General features: G+C 43.7%; 1 protein-coding gene across 1 annotated transcript in view; it reads right to left on the bottom strand.

Moving 5' to 3' along the window:
• PHLPP1 (PH domain and leucine rich repeat protein phosphatase 1) overlaps positions 1 to 21,714 on the bottom strand; it is a 249,077-nt gene that overhangs the window by 8,117 nt on the left and 219,246 nt on the right. The window contains exons 11-15 of the mRNA XM_053245099.1: positions 18,331 to 18,531; positions 15,318 to 15,480; positions 13,688 to 13,818; positions 7,788 to 7,892; positions 288 to 482 (exon numbers count right to left, since the gene is read on the bottom strand). Of these exons, the coding sequence (XP_053101074.1) occupies positions 288 to 482; positions 7,788 to 7,892; positions 13,688 to 13,818; positions 15,318 to 15,480; positions 18,331 to 18,531 (795 nt within the window). The remainder of the gene's footprint in view (positions 1 to 287; positions 483 to 7,787; positions 7,893 to 13,687; positions 13,819 to 15,317; positions 15,481 to 18,330; positions 18,532 to 21,714) is intronic.

Below are 21,714 nucleotides of genomic sequence, written 5' to 3'. Positions count from 1 at the left end.
ATATGGGGTGCAGGCAGCTGTGTGCTGCATGTGTATGGGCCAGTGCAGAGCTCAAGAACCTTTTTGATGATGCAGAAGCTATGTGGATGGCAGCCATGGATAAAGACCTTTCAGTGGCCTTGCACACAGAAGCTGCTATCCCTAAACCTAATGTGCCTTAGAATGGAGACGTGAAAGCTGACCAAACAGAGGAAGCAAGGCTATTCAAAGGGAGGAAAACTGAGAGGTATCTTGTACCAAAGGACATGTGCTTACTGAGTGCATGCTTGATATACGATAAAACTAACCTCTGCATTACTATGAAAGTATTGATCATATATTCCTCTTCACTTTTGGTCTTCTGAAGCTCCTCTGCCAAGATGTCACTCATAGTACATTGCAGTAGGTAAGGTACTTCTACATTGCGGTCTCCATCAAAAACTCCATAGAGAGCCTCCCTGTTGTCACAGAAGTTATTGGCAGAAAGAGCTGCCACACACAGCCTGCAGAAAAAGAAGTGGGGCAAAGAACAACAACAACAAAAAGAGTTCAGAAAGCCATCACTTCACATGGCAATTGTTCTAGTGAAAGAGTGCCACAGTGCCATCAAGATTCCCCCCTTCACAATAATACTCTTACAGCCAGAAAAGACGACAACGTGTTTAACAGGAAATCAAGCTAGAAAATCCAGTACTTGCCAAAACATCTGCATCTATCCATAAATTATGTTTGGGGAGAATCCATATCAGGAGGAGTACAACTGGGTACCAATTAAAATGATTTTAATTGTTTAAGTTGTGGTTTTAACTGTTAATTGCTTTTAATTGTTTTTATTTGTTGTAAACCACCCTGAGCCATTTTTGAAGGGGCGGCATATTAAATACATACATACATACATACATACATACATACATACATACATACATACATACATACATACCAGAGAAGTAAACAAACAAACCCACCTCAAATTGCACCCATCCTATTCGCTCCCCTAATTAAAGCCATAATATATAAAATAACTTGCTACTTGCCATCTTTAAATATTCCCTACAATATGTCACCAGAGGCACCTGTCTCACAATAATGTTGACCCTATAAACAGAGGCAGATCTTATCTATGGGCAAAGTGGGCGGTGCTCACCTTAAATTTCTCACTCAGCCATGTTGTGTCTGCCTCCATCTTGTGTCCCTACTGGCTTCCTTTGTTCCCTGCTGCTCTTGTCTGCAGCTGCTTTAAGGGTTGTGAGGGTGGGCAACGGTAGCACAGAACAAATGAAAAGCCCCAAATCTTTTAAAATATTAATAATATAAGGTAGGAGCCAATAAGCAAGCTCACTTTCATTTCTGCAAAGTGGGTGGTCCTAGGGTTGCCCTATAAACCAATCAGACAGGGACTAGGCTGATTGATTCCTCAGGCAGCAAATCAGAGTGCCCAGAGGGTGGGCAAAGTTATTTTCTTCTAGCTAGTCAGAAGAATCCAATCACCATTTTGGTTATTTATTTTTTACATTTTTATATCGCCCCATCCAAAGGCTCTGAGTGGTGAGGTTAGAGAGCAGGTAGACAGGCAGGTTGGCTGTTGGTAAGTCATCTTTTGCTGGCTTTTTTGTGTTTGTTTGGAGGGGAGGAATGCAACCTCTACTTTATCTTCCCTGCTCTCTGATCTTATGCAGAGCATTTATGGCCCATTTCCAAAATGACATGTCATAAAGCATTGGAACAGCAAACTGTAAGACTGGACTAATTAGATTAGAAACTGGCAAGAAGCCAGAAAGTTCTTTTAGGGAATATGCATGGATTTCTGAGTCCAAACTACTTTTCAAATAAATGCAGAAGTGGCTTTTCATGTGGCTGTGGTATAGAGAAGTAATGGATTCTGTTGGAATGGAAATAATTTTAAAAATCAATTTGCTATGCAGAGAGCTAACCAGGTTTTTCTTTGGATTGTAGCCAGTATCTGTAACATTAATAGGTTCACTGCCGGTTATGGTTCACTGGGCAAGGATTAAGGAAGTGATCTCTATTAAAAACATTTGTTGCTTGCTAGGATGGACACTGAGGCTAAGTGATGGGCTGAGAGTGGCACCCAGCTGTTCAGCAGGCATGCAGTAGGGAGAGGGTGTCTCCATACATTTTTGCTTCCCACAGTGTCCTCTAAATTACAGGAGATTGTTCATAGCTGCAGCAAGCATAACTGAAAAACCTGTGATTTTCCTATTATTTATGTATGCATTTTTGAAATAGGCAGACAGAGCTGCCCTTGTAACTTCAGAATGCATTTGTTTTTCACTTCTGTAGCTGGTGTCTGATTTACTTGTGGCTTATCTATAGATATAATTCTCCTGGGTGCGCCTTAAGAATGTGTGTCCTGGCGCCCAGATGATTGGCTGGGCGGCGGAGGCATCTGATAGGCTGGAGGCTGCGCCAAATGGTAGCACAGCCACAGGACCCAGCAGCAGTGAGGTGGCGGAGAGGCTGGGGCACGCCAAATGGCAGGCCCGGCTGTGGCGATGCAGAGCCACTGGACCTGGTAGCGATGAGGGGGTGGAGAGGCTGGGCTGCGGCAAAAAGAAGGAGAAGCCGGGTCCGGCCCGCAGTGAGCCAGAGCTGGTGGATCTGGGCTGGGGCAAGGCAGAGCCACTGGACCCGGCTGTGCTGAGGCAGTGGAGAGACACTGGGGCAGAAGGTGGGGGGGAGGGCAGGAGAGACACTGAGGCAGAAGGTGGGGGGAGGGCAGGAGAGACACTGGGGCAGAAGATGGGGGGGAGGGCAGGCGAGACACTGGGGCAGAAGGTGGGGGGAGGGCAGGCGAGAGACGGGGCAGAAGGTGGGGGGAGGGCAGGCGGGAGACTGGGGCAGAAGGTGGGGGAGGGCAGGCGAGAGACTGGGGCAGAAGGTGAGGGGAGGGCAGGAGAGAGGGCAGAAGGTGGGGGGAGGGCAGGCGAGAGACAGGGCAGAAGGTGGGGGGGCAGGCAAGAGACGGGGCAGAAAGTGGGGGAGGGCAGGCGAGAGACTGGGGCAGAAGGTGAGGGGAGGGCAGGCGAGAGACTGGGGCAGAAGGTGAGGGGAGGGCAGGCGAGAGACTGGGGCAGAAGGTGAGGGGAGGGCAGGCGAGACAATGGGGCAGAAGGTGGGGGGAGGGGGGAACTGCCAGCCCCAAAGAGCGGACAAATGCTCTGTGTGGGGTCAGCTAGTATAGATTTATTTACTTTATATGTATAGCCTGTGCTTCCTCCAAGAAGCCCAGAGTGGTGCACATGGTAACATTTATCATCCCAACAGCCCTGTGAGGAAGATTATGCTTAGAGATAAGTGACTCTCCCAGAGTCACCCAGAGAATGTCATGGCTTAATGGGGATTTGAACTTGATTTTACCCAAGTCTAGTCCACTAACCACTGGACTACTCTGGCTCAGAGTCCTTTCTTCTTGTTTATTATTAGTAATATTCATTTTTGAAATAATCAGGTAGACAGAGCTGCCCTGGTGAGTTTAGAATGCATTTACTCTCCACAGAAGCAGCCTTTTGCAGCTGGCCTGTGTTTTACTTTTGATTTGTACAGTTCTTTGTGTGTGTGTGTGTGTGCACACACGCTTGCGTTTTGATCCTGCCATGTTAGATACTAATCTACACACTACTGTAGTCCTGTTAAGCACAATAAAGCAACTGATGTTTTCCATATTTCTCTGTATCTCTGTTGATGGGCAATTGATATTTGTGTGCTTGTGTTTGTATTTTGATCCCACTCGTTAGCTACAAATCTACATTTTGCCAGTTATTGCTCAGGCACCCGCCTAGTCCTGACTCCACCTCTGCAGCTGCTCACAATTGGCTCCACCTCTCACTGCCGGAGGCGCCACCCATCACCTGCCCTGCCTAGCACCCTCCCTCCACCGCCAGTAATCACCAGCTACCATTGCCTCCAAATCAGCTATTATTTTTAATTCGTTGCATTACACAGAAAATACATTAGGATTTTGGGTTGTTTTTTTTTGTATGTCACAAAATAGGCAGAAGGCAAGCTAATATCTGGATTGTTTAATTACAGAACATCTACACCACAGAAGACAGGAGGACAGGTTCTTCCATCTGAATGCAGCATTAAACTTGCAGCATTATACATCTGATTGTCAACTCAGTTATCTTTCTGTTCAACAGCTTATTCAGTATGTGGCAATGAGAAGGAGGAATGGAAAGAGGACACTGTAGCTTAAATTGCATTTACCCTCTAGACCTCTCCAAGAGCTGTCACTGTTGCTCAGTGCGATTACTGCTTGGGTTTTCTGGCCAATTTGAAGCCACAATGCCAAGCATGAACATTTTTTTATCAGACCAACGGAGGATAATTCTGTCAGTACTTGACATGAGCTTAAGAAAGCATCAAATTGGAAGGAGAAGGACGATTTTTTAAAGGAGAAATTATCCAGTCACCAAATAAGAATTACTATATTAGCCTCCTGGAATATCATTTCCATGAAATGTCAAGATCAGCTTTAGCCTCCTTTTAAAAATGGGCACAACAGAAGCAAGCAATGCAATACTTCACACTGCAATTACACCCCCTGTTGGCCACCATTAGTCCTCCAGTGGCTTCCCTGATCTGCTTAGTAAAAATGGTTCGGCCACTAAGATGACTTTTGTTTAGAACGAACATACAAAAACAACACAACAAACTATTAAACCTTCAGCCTTAGTAGTTATTTTTCACTTGAACATTTGCCAAATCTGCATGCCTCTCTTATACGGGTGTGGACAGAACCAAGAACTCCGGTTCAGTTCAAACAGACTCGAAATGAACTGGGCCCAGTTGGGTTCTGTGCATGTCGAGCTGAGCCCAAGTTTGGCTCGAGGCTGAACCAGTTCGGGTCCGGTTCGAGGGGGGTGGGTGTTTCTAGAATTTGTTCTTAAAAACTTTTAAACTTACTGCCCGGTCCAGTGGCCTTTGGTGTGTGTGTGCTGCTGTGTCATGGGGTGGTGATGTCTCCAATGGTTCCCCCCTCCCCCTGGTCTTTTTAGGGTAGGTTAGGCCCATTTACGGGTCTTTCCAGCCTTCTGCCTGCTTGCAGAGGCCACACAGACACACTGTCCATTTGGGCCAGTGCGCACACATGGCAGCCTTCAAAATGGCCATCGCGAGCAGGCAGAGGGCTGGAAAGGCCCATAAAGGGGCCATATCGGTCCCTAAAAGACCGGGGGGAGCCGGCGGGGGGGACCAGGGACCCTTGGAGACCCCCCATGGCCTCCCAGCACCAGCCTGGAGGCCGGACTGGGTGGTAAGTTTTTTTTTAAAAAAAAAATTACAGAACCCCCAAGCCAGCCTGTGGAGGTGGTGGCTCTAAGTCAAGACTCACCAAACCAAACCAGGCCCTATTCGGCTCAAGGGTGAGGCATCGAACATGGCAAACTGACTCAGCCTCGACCTGGCTCATGCATCCCTACTCTCTTAAGCATCAGCTGCGCTACTTTTTAATCAGGGTTTCCAGTAGATGGTGGAAGACGAAGAAGAATTATTTCAGCTTTCACAGCCCTTTGGGTAAGTGTGTAAGTGTGGATAACGGATTGAATTCTCTATTTATTCTGCAAATGAAAAGAATTTTCACTTGCACAAGGGGAGTGCAATCAAACCCAATGTCTATCAATATCTCAGAAGGCAGGACTTGGTGGAGTAATATTTCCAGGGCTCAGGGATGGGAATCCAGCACCTTTTACTGCTCGCTGTTGCTCCCCATGACCAGCAAAACCAGAATAAAATTATGTGAAGTAAAAGAAATGCAAATTTATTCAATTTGTATCAATTATACAAGTCACACAATCCACCTTTTCTTGGAGCAAGTTTTGGATGGTCTGGGTGAAGAATTTTACCTTTTTAAAACAGCATACAGTAGGGATATGCACCAAATTGCTTCAGGGCACATCCAAGGGCAGCACAGGGTTCCCTTACGAGGACAGGGGAAGGTCCTACCTTCCCGTCCTCCAAGTCCCCACTGATCCACCATGGCGCTATTGTTACGGAATGACTTCCGTGCAAGTGGCAGCTTTTGCCGCTTGCCCCTCTAAAATGCTGCACCGCAGTGATGGGATACAAATGGCATTGACGCATGTGCCGACACCATTTATGTGCCAAGGGATGCCAGGGACGCAGCCCATCACCATAGTGCGGTATTTTAGAGGGGCGTGGCACAAGCTGCCGTTTGCATGGAAGTCATTCCGTAACAACAGTGCCGTGGCAGGCTGGTGGGGTCTTGGAGGATGGGCAGTTAGGACCTCCCCACCTCCTCTTAAGAGAACCCCACGCTGAAATATTCCGGCGTCAGGGATCCAAAATGTTTCGGCACCTCTCCATTAAAAAAACGATGTCCTTGGGAGACAAAAATAGACTCTCTCCCCTTTTCATATAAGCTAATAAATTAAATATATGTGATCTAATCTGCTCCCTGGGGATATGGCAAGATATCCAGACAAACAAAGAAATTAACTTGCCTTCCCCGCATTAAGTTTCAATAGGATTTTCAAACTGGGAACAAAGCAGCAGAGCAGAACATTCTACCACTACATGAAGGTAACAGTGGAAGCAATCCAGAGAATATAGAATAATGGCTCATTTATACCTTGTGTTGGAGCAACAATTCTAGTGAAGAGCTTAGCCATGCTGCTACTACTACTTATGATGAAGACAATGTGTGCACATACCCTACATTTGTAAAAATAAGCACCGAGTTACAGTTCATAGAGTCCTGAGACTTATTTCCAAGGCCCCACAGAGGGAGCACTCTCCTTGTCTGCAGTCATACAGATACACTTAAGTAATGATATGCAAAGGCCCACAGAGGGAGTAAGCATCCCCTGTCCCTTTATGAGTACATATTGTTATTCTGATCTGTACACTATGGAAGCTATTACTCTGGTCTGTCATTTTGTGACCTTAAGGGATCTGCTGTGTTGTTACCAGGTGCAATAATGGCAAGGAATGGAAAGGAGAAACATACATGGCTTCTCCCCTGGAGTGATGGAGAAAACACATCAGACATTATTGTGTCTATTTCCAGGGACAGCCAGGAACATTACTATATCTGTAGAAAGCAATTAGTATTTACTTGGGAAGATGCACATTCAGTGAGCTTGAAAGCGTTGGCATCCCAAGGGCTGGATTTTTTCAGGTTTGCCACAAATGGGAAAATAGCTCCTGCTTCCCAGTGTACATGAGAGTAGAGACCTGTTCTGCGCTGTAAGCAATTTCAAAGGAGTCTGGCACAAGCAGCTGAACAGAAACTCCCTTTATAGGTGCTTCTTATGAGATTAAGCGACACCAGGGACTGAATGAGATCTTACTTTACAGTACATCTAACCAAATGATTGAACTGACTCCAGTAAAAGTGTGTGGCCGACAAAGTGCGTGACTAGCAAAGCACGATCCAACGGGAGAAGCACAGATGCTTCTGAAAAGTTCAACCCACTCAGCTCCACTGTTGGCTCAGTGGTGGGGGCAGATTTTGATTACCTCTACTTCCTCAATAAGCACCCTGTGCCACCTGAAAACATCCCTGAGGATTGCACAGCCCTCAGAGACATATTTTTGGGTGACACAGTGGTTTTCATAGGAGACTGTTGAAATCCCTCTCCCTCCCACCCGCCACATAGTTGCAGCATCTGGAACTCTTCAGAAGCACTGGTGCTTTTCCCATTGCACCCGGTGCTTTGTTAGTCAGGATGCCAGCCTGTGTGTTTTTCTTCCACTTAGATCTGAATATATTGAAAAGAACAGCATAGTGAAAGTGAGCAGCTTTTATATCAATATGAAGGGCTTACTTGTTCTTCACTCCTGATGCTTCAGTATAACCATGGCTCCATACTGCTGGGGCTCCAGATGCATCTCCAGCTGATGGTTGGTCAATTTTGAAACAACGGATGTTGCTACAATGAGAAGCAAAACACAAAACCCACAAAAAATTAATCCTTCAAGAGCTAAATATACAGTAAAGTCTCAATGGATTTTTCTTATCTTATTGCACTATGTTTGCTATATAAATATTGTTCTCTAAGGAGGTATTTAGCATAGTAAGCCATGCTCTTGAATACAGAAAGGGGTAACAAGCAGCACTCTAGTAGTTAATGCACCCCCCCCAAAAAAATTAGCTGTCAAATAGAATGGAATAGAATTTTAAAAATGAAAGGACACTCAATTAGTTATCTGGATGCTGTATTTCAATAAATAACACAGATGAAAATGAATGTCTCTACTTTCTGGGATACTCACACGATGTTTCTAGTATTTCATTAATTTTTAATATCCTTCTCATAGAATTTGCTCTCTCTCTTGTTCAGCCACTGACAGCTTTCTGTATGTATCTTGTTTGCACACAAATCCAACTTTACAACTTATCCCAGCACAGCATAGACTCAGGGGAACTTCACACATGATTAAAAAATACTTGGTATACAGTATAACATACCTATAGCATGTTAAACCTATTTTGTCAATGGCCTTGAGGGTTGTTTGGGACCAAAAATGCAGGACATTAAATGTAGTAAATAATAATGGTAAAAATTTTGGATGTGCACATACTTTGGACTGCAATCATAGTGTGTCAGAGAGGGGAGTTTAGCCAATAGGCTGTTCCAGATGAAGAACCATAAAAACCCACTACACATTGACACTATCAATATAAATGTACATATTTGCTCCCTGTTTACAATTAATACCAGTGTCTGGTCTAGTGCCTACAGAAGCAATGTAATATTGCATACTCCCAACTGGATGATCTCCCTGATCTTCTGTCTCTCATCTCTTGAGATAGAATCAAAAGCTAGTGAAGTGGTAATTAAAGCAAATGCCAAAAGATATTGATAAAGGGCAAGATAAGCTTTCATCTGATGTCTCTGATGGTTGTGTGCATACAGGTAAACCTCGTTATACACAGACTCAATATCTGCTGTTTTGCATATTTGTGAGTGTCTAATTGACGCCTGTCTTCATTATTCGCAGATATGAAAGGGTTAAAACCCATGTATCCTCAGTTCCTAGCGGACCGGAAGTGACTGTGTCACTTCCAGCTGCCATTTTGGAAGGAGGAGCCATTTTGTGGCTCATTTCTTTTAAAAAAAGGATTCCCCCCTCCGTGATTCCTGGGCACATATAGATCCCGCAGAGCATGATATAGTAAAGAATTTCAATGATTTTCACCTTTCCCCACATTTTAAAAATATTTTTTGACCATTCTGGAACTTATCCCCCCATTTCCCATAGGCATAATGCCTCTTTACTCGTGGTTTTGTTACTTTCATCACACCTGTGAGTAACCAAATATGCCTGTACTACAAATATCTACCAAAAAAGATCCAAATTGGTTGTACTCTCCCCTACTTTCCCACATACCTAAAGCTTAGCTTTGGTCAGGAAGAAATACAACTTTATCACTTACTTGAGCTGAGAGACAGAGAGAGAAAAATTAGAATCTGGATCTCTCTAGTCTCTTTTTTTGCTGTTTCACATTGTAGAAAAAGCTCCAATTCTATCACACATATCCATTCTCCTGAACACATCATAGTCCTATGTTTTATACTGAAGTGTGTAGGGTGTATGTGTGCGTATTAGATTCTTTGATATATTGTAACTATATGCATCTAGATTCTTTTCCTTTCTTCCCAGGTTACATAGTTAACCTTTGGTCTGAATTTCAAGCATCTGAAACAGCAGGCAGCTCAATACAATTTTTAGAAGGAACCACCTTGTTTTGTTAATGTACAGAGTATATACAAGATCAAGGGATGAAAACAAGAGGTGGGGAGAGAAGACCGGGGAGATTGTGCAATTGCTTCATGATCTGGTACAGAATGTAGAAGACAAGGTAAATGCATGAAAAAGTATCATAAGTCTAAAATAATCATATGTGGAGAAACCAACCAGCCCAGCTACAGACATTTGATGTGAAAACATCAACTGAAAATGGCAAAGGAGACGTTTGTCTTTCTCCTGGCAATTATCTTTTACTAATAAGAAGAAATCCAGGGCATGATATAGCAACCCTGCTGAAGCTGAGCAGGTCTAGGACTGTCAATAGCTGGACAGGAGACAACCTGGAAACTCAGGCTGGTGGAAGATAGATGAGATACAAATTTGACAAGTGAACAAAAAGCAAAAGGCCTACCAATTGCTTATTCCAATTCCTCTAATTCTCCTTGCCCAGTTGACAGTGGGCAAGCCACCACTGCAACATTGCCCCCAGGTACAAACACTTTACTTTCCCCCATGGGAATAAAAGTCACTCATTCACTCATATGAAAAAGTAAAGGTTTGTACAAATGAGACACTACTGAGCGGAAACGACATTAAATCTGTTCCTAGTGATCCCAGTTTCTGAAATGAGACACAGCTTCTGTCCTTCCTCCAATGGACAGGTTAAGCCTTGGCTTTGTGTGCCATCTCTCAGCCTCAGGAGTGCAAACTCCCTCCTCCTCTGCCTGTACACAAGCTCAAAAAGATTCTTCTTTTGATTGTGGGGTTTTTCCTATCTTTCCAACAGAAATAAGCCAGGATCAGTTCTGACTTTCAAAGTGGCTGATACTAGTTTAATTCTGATGAAAATGCTTAAAACAAACCATGATTTAAACCCATCTTCAAAGCTTGGATTCAGACAGACGTTTATTTAAAGCACTTTGGTTAAAATTTGGTTTGGTTTAAAGCACTTTTGAACCAGCCTACTGTGTCTCAAGCGGCAACCGAGTTCGTTTGTTCCATAATGGGAGTCCCTACCCTCATATGCATTCTTCTGCTCTGGGTTCAAGTTTTTGGCCATGCTAATGTGACAGCCACCTAATGGAGCAGTGGGGAAATGACTTGACTAACAAGACAAAGGTTGCCAGTTCGAACCCCTGCTGGTATGTTTCCCAGACTATGGGAAACACCTATAATCGGGCAGCAGCAATATAGGAAAGATGCTGAAAGGCATCATCTCATACTGCACGGGAGATGGAAATGGTAAACCCCTCCTATATTCTACCAAAGACAACCACAGGGCTCTGTGGTCGCCAGGAGTCAACACAGATTCGACAGCACATTCTACCTTTACATATTGGTCTATGACCGTAATAAAGTTCTGTTCTGTTCTTTACCTTTACTTTAAAGTGTGACATTATTTTTTTATTTATCATATTTGTATATCGCCTGATATATACAGCTCTAGGCGATGTACAAAATTTAAAATATATAAAAGTCAACAGATTAAAACACAACATAAAAACAAAAACAATTAAAAACAGTTATTAAAACAAATTATTAAAAATATTAAAATTAATTCTAATTAAAAGTCTGTGAGAACAGGAGAGTCTTGAGGGTCTTCCTAAAAACAAACAGAGAAGGAGATGCTCTTATTTCAGCAGGGAGCGTGTTCCAAAGCCCCGAGGCAGCCACAGAGAAAGCTTGGTCCCGAGTCACCACCAGATGAGCAGGTGGCAATCATAACTGGATCTCTCCAGAAGGCGGGAGGGTTCATGACAAAGGAGGCACTCTCTTAAATAGCCTGGACCCAAGCCACTAAGGGCTTTATAGGTAATAATCAGCACTTTGTATTTCACCCAGAAACATATTGGCAGCCTTCTTTTAAAACCGGTGTTATATGGTCCCTTCGTGTTGTCCCAGAGACTAATCTGGCTGTCGCATTCTGTACCAACTGTAGTTTCCGGACTACATACAAAGGCAGCCCCACATAGAGTTCATTACAGTAGTCAAGTCTGGAGATTGCCAGCATATGTGCCACTGTTTTAAGGTCATTCACTTCTAGAAATGGACATAGCTGACGTATCAGCTGAAACCGATAAAAAGCGTTCCTGGCCACTGGCCTCAACCTGAGAAACCAGAGAGAGCTTTGGGTCCAGGAGCACTCCCAAGCTACACACGAGATCTTTCAGGGGGAGTGTAACCCCATCCAGAGCAGGCAGATCTAAACAGATCTTTGGGGTCCCAGCCCCCCACAGTCAGTACCTTCGTCTTATTTGGATTCAACTTCAGTTTGAGTGAAATTCAATAATGGGCCTCATCTAGCCCATTACCATCTCCAGGCAGGCATTTAGGGAAGATATGCCATTTCCTGATGAGGTCAACATGGAGAGGTAGATCTGGGTGTCATCAGCATATTGATAGCACCCTGCACCAAACCTCCTGATGATTTCTCTTAGCGGTTTCATGTAGCTGTTAAAGAGCACTGCAAACAGTATGGAGCCTTGTGGAACTGCTAGAGAGGTAGGAACAGAATCACTTTAGAACAGTGCCATCCAATGCCACCTCCCTCAGGCAGTCCAGAAGGATACTATGGTCAATGGTATAGAACGCCGCAGAGAGATTCAAAAGGATCAGCAGAGTCACACTCCCTCTGCCGATAGCCAGTTGGAGATCATCCATTATTCCAAACTAGCTCATTAACTAGGCCTAAGGACAAGTGGAATAGTACAGAATTTGATGAACACATATCAGGAATTGGGGCCAGGAGACAGTTAAGTGGTAGTAGGCAGCACAGTATGACTATAGTAGAACAATACAGACTTTGCAAAAGAATTTGGAGTCAAATAGCTTTATGAACAAAGTAGAAAGGCTTTGTTCCAGGCTGCAGTATTGTGGCAACTGTAATTTACACAGGGCATGTTTATACAAGATAGCAAGGTGGTTCAGGGGCAGTGCATGTGTTTACGAGAGTAAGGGAAATGATCTCTGAAAATAATTTAAAAGATATGGACTTGCTGACAGTTTCACCCTTTGGAACCTGCAGCTTATAAATACTGTTTAAAGCTGACTTTCAATTCCCAGCTTTAGAATGCTCAAAGGAGGGGGAGGAGGAACGCATCAGAAGTTTTTGAGTGCGCTACAAGAAAACTTGTTGTGCAATTCAAGAATAATTAAAAAGCAACAACAGTTATCTTCTCAGGCTTAAACAACAGCCATAAATTTCAGTGGAAATTTGCTTTGTCATGACTAGGCTTGCTGTCAACAGTTGCAGAATTTAATTTGCCCTGTATTTGAGAGGGTCAAAGGGGAAAAAACCTGGCACACATGCTCCTTTTTGTTGAAAACCACAGAAAGAGAATAGGCTTATCTATTCTTATGAGAGAACAACCTGGGTTGTATTTTTACATAAGAACTTTGGGGCTTATATAAGAAGCTTGAATACTTTGTTCCCTCAACACATAGGACTTTACAGAAAGACTGAACAAGTTGTCTTTTCCTGGCTTAGTGAACTCCTGCTTACCATTAAGTGCAGACGTTAAGGAAAAAAGTGCTCTGGTGGATTGGTCTTGCACGTTCCAGCCTTGGAATGGCCAAGCAATGCAGAGTCTGGCAACAGGCAGTCCCCCCTCCCTTCCAACTACCTGCTCCCTCTGAGCCAAACAATAGAATAGTGGCAGCAGCTTCTGTTACCAGCAAATTCTTCCATCCACAGAAACTGTCACTAGCTACCTGTGAAGAACGGAGGCAAGCAGGTCTTGACACCCACTCTAGGAGGCCTAGGTTTGTGGGGCAGGCCTGGAGCTCTCTACTCCCCTCCTCCCAAACCGGCAAATGTGTCAGCCGTCCAGCCAGAGTAGCAGCAATAAAAGCAAAACCACATATTTCGCCCTGCAACGACAGGCACCTGATGTTTATGTACTGGGTGTATTTCTTTCTTAAGTGCATTGTGTACCCTTCTGCCTACTGTGTAATAAAAGTGAGTGTTCCTTACTTCAATAGCTCCAGGGTTTTGTGATCCAGGACAAGTCTGGGGTTTCCAGTCAAGTCTAGTTCTTGCAGCTTTGGAGGCAAGTTTTCAGGTAACATGACTTCAGTCAGCTCATTACAGCTCAGGTCAACACACTGAAGAAAGGAGAGATGAGAAAGGTTGAGAGGGGTGTTGAGAAACAATTAGTTCTTGCCACATAGCCTTATAAGTGTTTGACTAAATGGAGCAACATAAAAATTACAAAGATCTAATTCTCACAAACAGCAGATGAGTTAGTAAACTGTGCCATTTGGATTGTACTATTTCAGACTACAGGCAGGAACTCACATGATAGCATGTTCGCCCCTCCCCCCCCCGCAAAAAAACCCCAATACACAAAACCAAAACCAACTAAAGGAGTTCTATAGTGCTGCAGTGCAAACACACCGGACCGATTTTTATATTCATACTCTACAAAATAATCCTTGTATAGTCTTTCACAGCCTCACAGGACATCTTAAAAATTGGGGCTGGGTTTCCCTTCCAGTCTTCACATGTTTTTCAGAACAAGTAGCGATTTGCCTCCTGTCTACATTAGAGTAATTATTCTCTTTAAGTGAATGGAGCACATCAGTATTAAGTGAGTTTTAATTAAAAGTAATTTAATAAGTACATAAACTGGAAGCCATTTGGAGAGAAAGATTCATCTTAATCTTCGTACAAGTGCAGTTACCCACAATTAGGCCTTGGTATAGAGCAGGCTATGAATCTATAAGTGCATTCAAAAGTAGTTTCAAAAGCTAGTCTACACAGAAAGCCTGCCTGCCTGCCTAAATAAGTAAGTAAATAAATAAAATGATTATCATTTTAGTAGTGAAACACTACCAAAGATAGATAGCTATTTATGCAGTGGATACTGCATTGGGAATACTCATGTAACAAGAAAAAAATGAAAAGGGGAAAAAAACCCTACAGGGGAAAATATTATGAATGATAAAAGCCTAAGGTTTTTCAGTGATTACTCACTGCTTCTCCACTGCAGAATGCATTAAATTAAATTCATTAAATTCATTCACTCATTGTTTAGGGCACTGTAAGATTGTGGCAAAAATCCGATGACACAAACACCAATATATCTAAGCATTCAGAATAGGAAATGCATGCTGTCAAATCCTATCTTGTGGCCTCCCAACATGAGCTTTGGATTTTACTACATTTGCCCTGTGGAATGCCTTTGTTTCAGGCACACAGATGGGTGGCTTGATGTTAAAAGTTATGCAAAACTACCAGAAGGCATTATGGACACATGGTCCAACTAGCTGCAAAAAGATGGCTTGACATGCTGAGGAACTCTGAAGGTCCTTCTTCCCCCAGAGACATGGCTGTAAAATAGCCCACTGTATGGCTTCACATATTTTTTCATGTTCTTTCCCTCTGCAACTAGGATTCTGACGTGTCTAAATATCCACCCATTATCTCTAATGCCTGGGTAGAATGCAACTTCGTTTACATACATACCGCTAAACTGACTGTATGAGACACCAGTGCCTTGACATTTGGGCATTTGAAATACACTGCAGTACTTCCACTATAGACTACTTCCAAACACCTACAGGAGCTTTCAGCGTAAATTATTTGAATATAAAACCCGTACCTTGATTTCAGTAAGTTGCATGACTTCTGGAAAGACTTCAATGCAATTGGAGTGCGCAATCACAGTATGCATCCGTCGACAGTTCATGATGGTTGTGGGAATGGATTTCAGCTTATTTCCACTCACGTCAATTTCTTCCAACTCCTCGAGTTTGGCCATTTTACTACGAAGCAGCAAGACAGAAATATATTATTTTTAAAATAACTCCAAAAGTTTATCTTAGAACAGCAGGTTCTAGACTGAAGGCTAATTTCCTTCAAATGAATCACAGCTTGGCAGCCTTTCCACACACATGGTTCGCACAGAGAGCTCAGCAGTTTGGAACTGACATATGACAACAGATCTGTGTGTGCCTTTCAGAAGGTGGCGGGCAGATCCACTGGGAGCTGGCCTAGTGGACAGACCCTGGAGACCCAAGATTGCATCTTTGTTCATCCATGATCTCAATTTCACTGGGTGAGGTTTTTAACAGTTCACTCCCTCCCCCAGGTCCAGTTTCCCACTTGTAAAGAAAAGCAATAATAATGACCTCAAAGGGTTATTGAAAGGGCAAACAACAACCATGTTGTGAGCACCAGAGACAGCTAGATAATTTCCAGCTGCAGACACATGAAATAATACTAATAAAAAAATCTCACAGCACTCTGTATCTGTTGCAAGCTCGGCTTTACATTAAAGTCTGCCTCCGGCCATACCAGCACACTCAATGCTGATACGTCACACTTGCCCCTGCATGCTCACTCAGCAGTCTAGTCAGCATTGCTGAGCAGCACCACCTTCTCCTACGAACCGAAGTGCTCTCCTAGCAGGTGCCTGAGATAGAAGTAGTGTATCCTCCTCCCATCTGAGGCGCCTGGCAGCAAGCAGGGTGCTTAGCCAGAGGTGGCCGCAACCAAGCAGGCAAGTGAGTGCAGAAGGGCAAAGCTGGCCTGCTAGAGGCAGGCATCATTACTATGCAACACAGAGTTCACGGTGTGTTTGCGGCACAGAGAACTTGCTGCGTTGCTGCAGTTTGCCCTTATGTGCTTCTTTAGCCATATATTAAGAGACGGGCTAACATCCGTCACTGCCCTACAGTTACTTGATAGCTGCATTTTTTAAACTATTGGCTGGAAAAGTTCAGTGATGGAAGACTAACAGACAGTGCAGCTGCTGTGAAATGGAAGGCTGGCGTAACTGGGAGGAAAGCTTCAATATGAACTCTAGGATCAGGAAGGACTGAGAAGAAGTGGGGTTGCAGAGAGCTGGGGTCCAAGGACTAGAATGCTGGCAGAACTGAAAAGGGGAATGGCTGGAACCTCACAGAATTCAGTGGCAGAAGGAACTGGTTGGTAGAAAGGGGAATACAGAGAAGGAAAGATGATTTTCTCCTATTAATTTAAAATAGCTACCCAAATCTGCAAGTCTCTAATAAGAAATCACTACATACTAACCATAACTCTCAAAAGGCACAAGCAGTAGCTACACTCTGCCCTAATGTGTGTGCATAGGTACACGTCAGGCCAGCCAGCAAATATCTTCCTGCCCCCTGGCTTTGCCAAGTTGGCAGAAACTGCTATGGGCAAGCTCATCCATCAGCCTTCTGCTTCCTTGGGGTTCTCAAAATATGTCACAAGGCTTGGATTCCAATATTCTCTTTGATCTGCTATCCCCAAGTAAACATAAACCATGCTGCCTGCTTTTGTGCATATAATACAGAACAGTGCCCCCCCCCCCAAGCTTTATAAGCTTGAGAACTCTTGATCTGTTGGATCACAGCCACCTATGACTGTCCAGGTTAGCCAAGCTATAGCTGCGTGGGAGAGAGAATAATAGTGCTTACTTTCCCCTTTACTTCTTAAAAGCTTGAACCATTGTGCACGTAAGTGTTACGCTAGGCAGGAAACAAAATATGCTTCATTCCTCAGCCAAAATGTTGCTTAGCTGTATTTGATCCTATTCACCCTTTGTTATCCTTTCCGCTTCTATTCCTCCAGTTTGCTTGCTACTTCTGCTTCTGCTTCACCTCCCTTTGTGATCTCCCATACTGGCAAAATTTAAATTGTTAGCTCTTCAGGGCGGGGACCTGTCATGTGTTACTCTTCAAAGCAGGCATGTACATCCACATGGCAGTTAGGGGTGTGCACAAAACCAGCTGGCCCAGTTCGGTTTGGGTCCGAATCGGATCCTAACTGGACTGGGCCTGTTCGGTCTGGCACCCCCTCGAACCCCTCCAGTCCAGTTTGGGGTGTGTGTGTGTGTTTCACAATCTAAAAAATAAATATATTATTTTTTTATTTGTACTTACCCACTCCGGGGGGCTTCTCCAAGGCTGCTGGAGGAAGGGTTTCCTCCATATGTCCCCCCTCCCCCAGCCAGCACCCCTTATATTGTAAATCGCCCTGTTAGGGCAGTCTTCGGCACATTCTGGGCCTCACCTCTGTGTTGGTGGCCATTTTGGAGGCTACTGTGCATGCCTAATGGGCCTATGCATGGCCAGGCCACACCAAACAGGGTGATTTACAACATAATGGAGGCGGGGAGGGGGAACCTCCAGAGAGATCCACCACCCCACCCCGCAGCCTGGGAGAAGCCTCCTGGAGGACTAAGTACAAATAAAACACAAAAAGCATTTTTGAAAAGAAAGGTCACAAACCCTTCCATATGGCTGAGGGAATGGGGTTTGGTCTGGCACCGAACCAGTTACTCTCCACCCCCCCCCCACCACACACACATTAGGCATGATCACTCTTAAATCACATAGAAACACTAACAGTTTTTTTAGCCTGCTCTGAGCAGCAGCCAGCTACACGCAGTCCCCCACCCCCAAAGATAGGAGAAACATTTAAAAATGCCGGTGAGCCCATCACCTGGGGGTGGGGGCAGTGTCTGAGAGTGGCTGATGACAGCCTTGCACTGTGGTCCACTTTTAATATTGTAATTTAGAGGTAAGGACTGAGGCCAATTTGGATTTTTTAGTCAGTCCCAGTATCTCCTAAACCAGAAAGACAAAAGCAGTAGCAGGTAATCTTACCTTGCAGGGAAGCTCTGTAGGCGATTATAGGCCATGTGCAGGATCTTTAGGTGCAGATGGCCCGTTAACAAGGGCACACATTTGTCCGTGAGGTGATTGTTGGTTAAATACAGTTCCTGCAAAATGCTGTGTGTCTCTTCTGAAAGAGTGGCTGGAGGCAGCATTTCCAGTTTGTTGGCAGAAGCATTCAGGTACCTCAAGCTGCAAAACAAAGTATTTAAAGTGAATCTTACACCACTGTTAATTTGGCTTTATTTTAAAAAAATATTACTGAAATGGCAAAAAATGTCCACAGAGTTCTGGCCTCAAGGCTGTGTGTGAATCAAGTGTTTAGAGGCAATGGGTGCTGTTTCACACATGTGCTGCCTAGAGAGAAAGCACTTTTTTTGGTAGGAAATACCATAAAATCCATGCTTTGAGAGTCATGAACATACACTGCAATGTAACACATATGGGAAGCCATGATGAGTTGCAGCTTCCTAGCTCATATGTGCCACACACACACACACACACACACACACACACACACACACACACACACACACAATGTTCTTTCTTTATAGGAAATGCATAATGGGACATGGCAGCAAGCAACAAACAGCTCTGTCTGAATTGCTGTGGAACAGCAGTAATGACTGTAGACTTCAATACTGTCAGGCAACTAATAATAATTAGGCTACTTGAAAATATTTTTCAAGCATTTCCATAATAAAGGCTAAGCTCATTCAACTTTCACTTTGTGGCATTCCACCTAGAATTTCACAGAAGCCTCTTGTTTTGCACAGAACAACTTTAAGGGGGAAAGTATGTTTCTAGTCCATGTGGCTTGCATGTGAAACCAGCAACACAGCATCCACTACATAGCAGGAACCCAGGTAATTAAGTACAGGGTTTCCAGAAATTAGAAAATATCCTCCTGGGGCTGTTTTTTCCTGGCCCATCACTCCATGTTTCTCTCCTACCATCCTAAAATTGCCAAATATTCAGATTTTTCAACAATTGAAATACTGCAAACAGAACTATTCTTGCAAATACTATCAACTGAAGTGCAATTTTGTGGTTATTTTCATACAATATTTAGATCATTTCTGCAGAGAACAAAAGTAGCGGCTGCATATAGCAAGCAGATGCCTTGAGATATTTGTATGCATTGTATCAGTTCTGTTAGAATGCAAAGAATCCTAGTTGCTGGCAGGTGGAGTGGAATTAGATTCCTGGCCTTCATGGTTGAAGAGATAGTTATGCTAGAAGTTATGAAGGCAAACTTTAAAAAGATTCACAGTATTTCACAGCTAGACCCCCCACCTCCAAGGCCAGCTCAGGGTTTTCTGTTTAAGGGAAACCATTTCAACAGGAGAATATCATGGATTGTGCGATTTATTCTAGTTTGTCATCCTCCGTGTTCAGAAAGGATTTGGCTTTGTATATAGGGCTTCTTTAACGTACAAACACGCACACTGTAGGTTGGCACAGTTTGAATACAAACCCTCAAATGGGTCATGTGAATCACTCATGGAGGAAGTACAAGTTAGTGTAGTTCTGTTGATTCCTTTTTTGTTTTGTTTTTATATACAAAGCAGTCTCTGAGGCTGCAGTTTTGAGCAGAAGACAAGCATGGGGGAAGAGAGTTTTAACCCTTTCCACTCATGTTGCTTTCCTGATGAAAGTCTCCCCAACCGTATTGCTCTTAAAGGCAACTGGGGGACTCAGACTTTCAGCAGAAAAACACACCACAAGGCAAAGTGTATTAAGAAGCCTCCCCGCAAAGATTTTTCAAGCAGGGGCCAGGACAGCAGCAACCACCAGGAAGTTATTTGACAGAAATTGTTTTTACCTGAGCTGCTGTGGAGTTTTGGTTTTTTTGTTTTAAATTTTAGGGGAGGGTTAGCTAGCTGTGCTGCCAGAGAAAGGGAAACAAGAAATATATAACAGCTTTCCCCCAGATAAATTATATGGGCATCGACACCAAATAATGAAAGGTTTTGCTAATGAACGAACTCAGATTTCTCTCTCAGCCTGTTGAAACATGTCTTCAGCAAACAAAAAGGACAGACACATGACTAAGCAATCACATGGACTGCTCCAGAGGGTTCCCCCCTTTTTATAAAAGCCTTTCCATTAAAAATAAAAACCACCAGGAGCTCAAGAGAACTGAAACTAGGTTAGCTCTACACATTCCAGAGAAGTCATTCTCACTGCTTAATCATCAGGACCATTCATTATTTAACAAGTGCTGTGTGCCGTTATAGAGGGGAAAATATTGCAGTTTAAGAGGTTATGAAAAGAATGGGGGGAAATGCCACTCAATTTAATCTTTCCACCTAGTAACCAAAACATATCATACAGCATGTAATGATCAGGCTCCCCTCCCTGTAAAGAGTTAACCGGAAGTGAACCCTGTCTTGACTGACAAGCTGGTGAACTCCAGGGCTCAGCCAATCAGCACACCAGGTGGGTGGGACCTAGAGAGCTGCTTCCAGGAAGAAGGGAGTTCTTTGTTGGAAGAAGCTAGACTAGAGGTGCACAGGCAGATATGTGGCCATGCAGGTTGGCTGCAGGAGAATAATTCTGCAGATCCTTGAAAGACAAGATGGCTGGAAGCTTGAATTCTCATCAAGAGTTTGGTTATTTCAAGGCAAAGAGCCAGGGCTTTGCTTCAGGAAGATTCATTTAAGGAAAAGTTTGTTTAGTCAGACTTCGCATTAGAAAGTTATATTTCTTTGGTATGTGTGCTTTTGCATATTCCTGATACTATTCAATTACTGTTTACCTGTAACATAATAAAAATAAGAAACCCTAGCCTACGCCCACTCTACGCAGGGCATTGCAAAGGACTCTATAAACATTTAAGCATGCATTAAGACAACCTATTTTTATAATCCTACTAAATATTCTTAACTGTATTTAAAGCTGAGAAAGCCTCAGGTGGCAGCAGTCTGTAGTAACTGAATAAACCTTTCCCCCATCGTACTTCTCTTTTTACAAGGCTCTGAGTTGGTTTTTAACTCAGAAAAAAGGGGGGAGGATTTTTTCCTCTCCGGTGCAAACACATCTTCAAAAGATCAGAAGCGATCCGTTTTCTGACTATGTGTAGGCTTGCACATGGAAGATTTTTGTACTTGTCCAAGAGCCAAATTAAGAGAGGTTTTTTCCCTGCGTTATCCCACCCCAAGCCCAGAGAGTTTCTGTAGACAAAAGGGGTGGCGGCGGCAGCATTTTGAACCTACAGATAACGCAGGATAGTTTTAGGAAAAGCCTAGCCAGGCAGCTCACAGCAGGGCTGATTCAGGATTTCTTTCCCTGACATGAGTTTGCTCTGAGACAAAGGCTTTAATCCACACCCATTCACAAATGACTGCAAAAACAAACCACCAGAGCTACAAA

The sequence above is a fragment of the Hemicordylus capensis genome, chromosome 4 (genome assembly GCF_027244095.1).
Source record: "Hemicordylus capensis ecotype Gifberg chromosome 4, rHemCap1.1.pri, whole genome shotgun sequence".
Taxonomy (NCBI): Eukaryota; Metazoa; Chordata; class Lepidosauria; order Squamata; family Cordylidae; genus Hemicordylus; species Hemicordylus capensis.
Note: the sequence above shows the minus strand (reverse complement) of the source record. Positions and strands in the feature narration are given on the sequence as shown.